Raw genomic sequence first — 7,456 nt, 5'->3', positions numbered from 1 at the left:
TTGTATGTTTTTTTATACTAACTTATTCGACTCTTTATTTCCTCACTAAATATGTCAACATATTCAGTAAAAAAAGGTATTTGCGAGAAACTGTATTTCTATCTAATTAATTAAGAACGGCTTAACTCACGTGTGATCGTCCGGTGACGGCACCGACTAGTTGACCCCCGTGTGATGTGTGATGGACCCCCGACGGGTCCGAAATCACACGTTCTTAATTAATTAATTAATTAATATGTCTCACGAAAGTTTAAACGATTTAAATGTATTTCTATCTGTTTTCGTTACGGTGAGCATTACTATTGGAATCAGATTTTCATCAAGAATAACAACGGGGGCGTAGCTCAGATGGTAGAGCGCTCGCTTAGCATGCGAGAGGTACCGGGATCGATACCCGGCGCCTCCAACTGTTTTTTTATTTTTTTTCATTTTTATAACTCAATTTTAATTAATAGATATTTTTATACATCTCTTTATAAGAAGTTGAAATTAAATAATAAGGAATGAAAAAAAATTTTTTTTTTTTCATGAATACATTAGACCATATTACAAGTCATTCATTATATGAAAAGTATAACTTTAAAAATATATTTTAATGTTATCTTAGAAATAATAAAATACTACTATATTTAATAGGAAATACCGATTCGCTTGTATATCACCTGTCAAAACTATCGCGGTTTTTTATCACGGTCCGTAATATCAGTTGTGGTTAGAACAAGATATGTTTGTGATTTTTTAAGGTTAAATTTTCAATATTTATGTAAATATTTCACTCATAATATTTTTTTTATTTATTTTAAAAGACAAACATTTAATTTAAATTTAAATATCAAGTACAGTTGGCGATAACCGGTTTCAAAAATCGAGGGTTATAAAACCCTGCGTGCCAACACCACGTGAGTGGGATAAGGCCAGGGAGATGATAATTTCTTTTATAATATAACAAGTAAAGAAATTAATTAAATATCTTATACTTAAGATATAAATTATCATATCGTAAACTTTATCGTATTTAAAAATGACTTTGAGCACTGACCGAAATGTCGTTTATTAATCGGACATTTTATCATTTAAATAAAACAAAATTAAACGAATTATTTAAACTTATGTATGAGCGAAATATTTTGCGATTTTTATTTGTATAAAAAAACATGAATGTTTAATTAAAAAAAAAGAGTAAATGTTTACTCTTTTCGATAGCAACAATATCTAAAGTTTATTCAGCTAGTAGTTTAATGCGACTTTTTAATTGTATGCATACTCGTTTCGATAATGATTCTATTGTGTGGTATGCCTTTGTGACGTCATTGGGACAGTATGTTAAGGCATCTCAGCACATCGTTTACCTTTTGTATAAATGTTATTGAACTCCATGTAACATTCGAAATAGTATCGTAACTAGAAGCTATAAATCAGAAGCCAGTAATTCGTTATGTAATACATACTTATGTATTTTATCAATCGTGAAAAAAAGATAAATTTCAATAAGTTGATAAATCTTTTTGATCTTAGTGTTGCTATGGCAGTAAATCATTTTCATAACAAACTCCAACTTCATTTTAATTTTATTAATAAATGTGTTAAACTGTTAAACACTTGGTATTCTTCAATACGTAAGTTTCCAAGGTCCAATACCTAAGTGTTGGGAATACACAGGAGGTCATTGACACACAGATCTTCAGTAAAATTAATTTTTTACAGTCCCATTAAGTCATGTTGATTAATTGTTATTTCAAATTTTTAACCTATGGACGTTAGCCAAATGCTATTCTTAACCAGGTGGTGACAATAGCAGAAAAACATTGTTGCGTAGTAGTGTTAGCAAAATACGATTTTCTTATTTTCATACAGTTCTCATGCACCCGCGACTTCATCCGTTTGGAAGAAACATTTCCAAAAATTTTGAAAAATAAGCAGTCAGTTACTGTAAATTTCTGAGACCAAAATATCTGTTTAAAACATATTATCAAAGGTAATGACAGGGATGACGTGTGTTTTATTTATACAGAGATTTTGGTCTCAGAAACCTACGGTAAGTCAAGTCTTTTTATAGATTTCTTGTGTGGCAATAACTTTGAGCACATTTGTGTTGTTCAATTTCGTTTCTAAGGTTAAAAAAACACAATTTAAGATCTTTGTAATAAATTTTCTTAGTTTCGAACTTGAACCATCTTTGGAAGCGGCAGTAAACGGTAACGTATGTTATGAGTATAGTATAGCCAAGTATAATGTATTATCGTACAATTTAGAAAAAAATCATTGGCACGAGGCGGTAAGTCCGTGAGTCGTTCCGGTGTCTCCAGATTAGGAAGCGGACAAACCCAACCACAAGGCTGCTGTCACATTCTTTTCTTTATCTGTATTCGCTTATATTATTTTGATTAATTAGTTGTGTACGGAACACAAAAATAACAGTAGAGTCATATACCGTTTATAATTTGTTATTTCACATTAAAAAGGAATTATCAGATAAAACACAATTATAGTTACTAGAAAAAAAATCAGGTTGCTTAAATTTTCATTAAATAATCAGCTAATAGGAAAGTAATATTCAATTATTTAAGATTGATATTGAATATTAAAGTTACGAAGCAAAATTACTAAATTAAGAAAAGCAAACCGGTTGCACGACAGACCTCATATGCGTTTGCTGGTTGAACATGCGTTAAATACTTAACTATCAAGTTACAAGTTTCTATTACACCAAGAACACTTGACTTCCTTAACCTGTTTTAAGTAATCCAACTGGTACACAACAAGACCAACGACATAAAATTATACTCACAGTCTACTTTTTTAATATTCAAACCGATAATTTAAATTATGAAGCGAATTTGATATCTCCCACCTCTTTTCCGGAGGGTCGGCTGACTCCTATTTATTTTGGGAAAATAATTTTTTAATAAAAATTTATTAAATTTAATAATAAAAAATTAAAATGTAAATAAAACACTATATTAGATAAAATCATTCGAATACTATACTGTATTCATTTTTGCAAAACTTAGTAGTGTTCAATAGCGAACAAATCAATTGTTTCCTATTAATGGACGGCTTCGTTACCTGCGGAGGCTCGTCCGCCCCTCGCTATACAGGTTTGTTGACGTTTTTTGTCGCATTCCGACAACAGCTGATCGGCACAACAAACCAACATATGTGTTCATCTCTACGCAGCCCCATTGGCTCACCACGACCCCTATTTACTTAGGAGTGCATTCAACTTAACTCACGTAGCACTGAGATTCAGTGTCGTTATCTTTCGAAAATATAAATATCAATTGTACTAGTCAAACTTAAAAAATATTACAAATTCAATTTGTAAATTCTTTCCTCTTCTATAGAATCATTACAGTATAATGTTATTAAACTAAACTAATTTACCTTTTGTATCTTTTTTTATTTTATTGAATTAATGTGGCCACAAATTCAAATAATTTCTATAAGATTTAAAAGGATGTAAATCTATTCGCCCCGTATTGATTAATAAAAGTCAAGGAAATAAAATTTGCTTGATGATAATTGTACAGGAATCAAAAATTTTAAATCAAGGAAACGAATTCTTGATTGAATCACGTTAAAAATGTAAAACTGCTTGCATTAATGTTCTCAATAATTAGGTCGTTAAATTAATCACCCCATTAATTAACATTAAAGAAGACTGGTTGTAATTAATTGTAATTATTATTTTTGGTAAACTTAAACGTTCAGTTTACTTTTGCATTCTGTCATTTATCCTTATTAGCTTAAAACACTATAAGTTTTTACAAAAGTTTCTTTGAAAGACGTTTCCTAAGCTGTTCTAACACAAAGACAAAAAAACAAGAGATTTTTTTTTTATTAACGATACCTAGGTGTCGCACCCTTGGCTATATAGGTACTTATGAACTATACTTCGGAACTTAGCACAAGTTTCGCATATTCTCATTGCCTCACATAAAAAAGGTTATTTAAATAAAAATAGTAAACAGGAATATTAAACGGCTGCCATATATTTAATAAAATAAAAAGTAGGTATATAATCGATTGCGTTCAAAGGACAAGGTGTAAAACGTGCCTCGAATATTTTTATTGCTGTAATAGAACGTGATTGTTTCATGGACGTGATCTTTCTTAAAAATATCTGTCTTTTGAAATGTAAACATAGAAGAAACGACCTTAAGTTATTATGAAAGTTTTTGTTGCTTTATCACTGTTACAAAAACTATACAAAATTAACTTATCCGAGTATTGATATCACGTTGATGCATTATTTTTAATTAATATTTTTGGTTATTTAAACCTTTGATATTTTTCACTGGTTTTTTTTTTGGAATCGGATCAAAATGCAGTAGAAACTTTTGCTTTCTTTATTATTTTTTAGTTTAATTTATTTCCAGAGAGACAGAAAAAAGTCTTGTTAAATCAAAAAACCAATGCATTATAAAAATAATCAAGGGTAACTTCTAAGAATATTATACTAATAAGTAAATGTGCCATATTTACTAATAACAATAAAATATATTTTTTTAAATCAGCCAGATTCCAGTCAGCTTACAACAACTCGTTACAAACGGCCAGCAATTAAAAAATATATATTATTAATTTATTTTATCACTATTGGAATTTTTCAATTGCAATTTGTACGTGATTATTTTATATTAATAAGTGCATATAAGAAATCAAACAATATATGAAGCTAGTGTAATCTGTACTGTTTATACCATTGTAATAGGCTTACACGCTTAAGTTTTTTTATCTTAGTCACGAATTTCAAAGTAATATATTGCATTACAGTTTTCATACTGTGCTGCATTTGTTTATGTCAATATCAATAGTATGTTTCCAGAGAAATAATTTGATTTTGAACGATAGATAAGGTTGACTAAAGATCTAAATGTTTTTGCGCTTTTGCGTTAATTCTTGAGAGATTGTCCGATTCGAGATTCTATCAGAGGTGCAAAATATGGAAAATATTGCTGATATAATATTCTCACTACTGATTTTATTATGTATTGTATTTATTTACTATTGTGTTTTCCCAATTTTTGAAAGAAAGTTTTCATAATCCATAACAAAACTACCATTTAAAATCTTTCAGGTACTTAATATCACAGAAATTGTGTAATCGTGTCAAATATAGGAAGTGATGCTCAGTAATTACAAGACAAATTAATAATTAATTAACACAACTTAATAAATATGTCGTAATTAATTTAAAATAAAATAACGAGGTCATTATGTTAAGCATTTATTGTACGAAATTATATAGCATTCTATTGCACATATTTATTGTTACAGTAATTGTAATATTCTAGTATTATACACACGAACGATGTACCTCACCATTATCCTAATGGTGAAGTACACTGTTCTTGCGGTCATGGGTTCGAATTCTCAGATTCAATTATTGTCGTAAACCTAAACACAAGTTTTTATTTGTAGTGGTTACAAGAAATATTAGTAAATGACAAGTTGAAATTTGGCCAGTAATTATATAACAAAGTGTATGAGTTCAGATTCAGAGAGATTTTAATAATATGGTATTATGTCTGTTAAGCACAGAGAAGACTTACCTTACTCTGATATTTTATGATAAAACTGTAATTAAGGGACATCAAAAGATTGCTATGCACATCTTACGATCTTATCTTACTGATGTTATAAATCTTAGTAATATTATAAATACGAATGTTTGGATGTATGGATGGACGGATGTTTGTTAGCAGGTATCTCCATAACTGCTCCATGGATCTTTTCAAATTTTGCATAGATATAGAACAAAGCCTAGAAAAACACATGGGCTACTAAAGAGTTTTATTTAATTCCACGCGGACGGAGTCTTGGGCGACATCTAGTACCTTAAACAATAGAAATGTGTATGTTTGAATGTTTACCATGCATAAATGACCTTTTTGTCATCATTGTCAGTCAATAAATAGTACCATGTTTATTCTATTATTTATTACTCTTGTTATTAGAATTATTTCTAATATATATTATTATTTTATATAAAATCGTAAGAATTGGATCTTTTCAATCGTTCGACCTAATTATCTAACAGTTATGTGCGTAATTGTAACGAGGTCACGTTAATAGTGTTGCATAAGTGGGGTGCATCTGCTTGACATTTGAATCGACCCCGAATCCGAATAGAAACTGTGTCACGAATTATAGCCGACGACCGGCAACCGGCGAGCGAGCACCGGCCGGCCGGCAGCGTCGGGCGGCCAGAGGAACGGTGCGTGTTGTGCAACGCTACGAGGCTCTCCACCTCCATCCACTCTGCTCTCCACGTGCAAGCCGGTGAGACCCGATGCCGGCCGTGAGCGCCCTCGCCTCTCTCCGCTGGTCCTCGCGAACCCTCGCGCCGATCCGTCCCGAATACCGTGCCGCTCCGACGGCCGGCGAGCACCGGTCCCTCTCGCACTCCTCCGGGCCGTCGATCTCATCCTCTCCCTCGAAACAGCTGAGTATCAAAACAAAGAAGCGAGACGGACGGTCGGCGCTCCCGCTCGCCGGCCGGCCGGTGTCGCGACTCGCGCCGCACGCACGCCAGTTCTCGTCTGAACCGTGTCTATTGAGGTCGTTCACTGCGAGCTAGCGCGTAAAGTTTGCTGCCGCGGAAGGATTTTCCTTTGTCCCGATCTTCGAGGACTTCGCCCTCGTATTATGTTTCCGCGCGAGAGCCGCAATCAGCCTCGGCCCACTGAAGAGCCGAACCTCATCAAGCGCAAGTCGCGTAGGAATTCTAGCGATATTCCAAAATTCTGTGACGGATATCCCGCGAAACGCGTTCGCCGGGCGATTTGAAATTTCTGTGTGAACTTGTGACAGAGATCGGTGTGGACGAGCGGACCCCTGTTAGTGTGCGTGCAGAAAAGTCGCGCCGAGCCCTCAGGACCGGCAGCGCCATGTCGACCGGCAAGCGACTCGCGAAGCGCTCCATCATCGGGACGCGGGTAGCCGCGCTCGCCGAGGACGGACTTTACTACTCTGGTATGATACAGGCAGTGAAGACGCCGGCGCCGTTTCCGGAAAACAACAACTGCATAAACCTGACGCCGAACACTCGGTACACGGTGCGCTTTGACGGCGGAAAGATGAGTCGTGAGTACCGCGACGCTGAGCTGATCGGACCCGGCTTCCGCGGGTTGGTGGGCGTGCGGCTGCAGCCCGGCCAGCGTGTCTTCCTCACGCACAACGGCCGCGAGGTACGCGCCGACGTGGTCCGCCACGACTATCAGACAGACGAGCTGCGTGTCCAGGTCCACTCTCCCACTTCTGAGGTCAGTACGAATCTTATTACTGTTACAATATTAAAAATAAAATTACTTATGAGAGGAGGTTTTAACCCTATTTGAAACTCACATAAGTCTTTAACGAATCGCATGCAACCCCAATTTCACAACAGAACTTATCAAGTGGTATCGGTCGATATTGGTGATTAGTTGTCGTTGGCACCGATGTTGACATT

At 34.7% G+C, this 7,456-nt stretch overlaps 1 protein-coding gene and 1 non-coding gene across 2 annotated transcripts in view; both read left to right on the top strand.

Annotated features, from left to right (window-relative positions):
• The first annotated feature begins 333 nt into the window (after positions 1-333).
• Trnaa-agc lies at positions 334-406 on the top strand. Its single transcript has one exon. It is a non-coding gene; the product is annotated as a tRNA-Ala (tRNA).
• Positions 407-6,406: 6,000 nt separating this feature from the next.
• The window catches only part of LOC106712425 (zinc finger protein 704), a 46,217-nt gene continuing 45,167 nt past the window's right edge, over positions 6,407-7,456 (top strand). The window contains exon 1 of the mRNA XM_014504991.2: positions 6,407-7,268. Within this exon, the coding sequence (XP_014360477.2) occupies positions 6,894-7,268 (375 nt within the window). The 5' untranslated portion in view covers positions 6,407-6,893. The remainder of the gene's footprint in view (positions 7,269-7,456) is intronic.

Source organism: Papilio machaon, chromosome 3 (assembly GCF_912999745.1).
Source record: "Papilio machaon chromosome 3, ilPapMach1.1, whole genome shotgun sequence".
In the NCBI taxonomy this organism is placed as follows: domain Eukaryota; kingdom Metazoa; phylum Arthropoda; class Insecta; order Lepidoptera; family Papilionidae; genus Papilio; species Papilio machaon.
The sequence above is the reverse complement of the archived record's forward strand: the minus strand, read 5'-3'. Positions and strand labels throughout refer to the sequence as shown.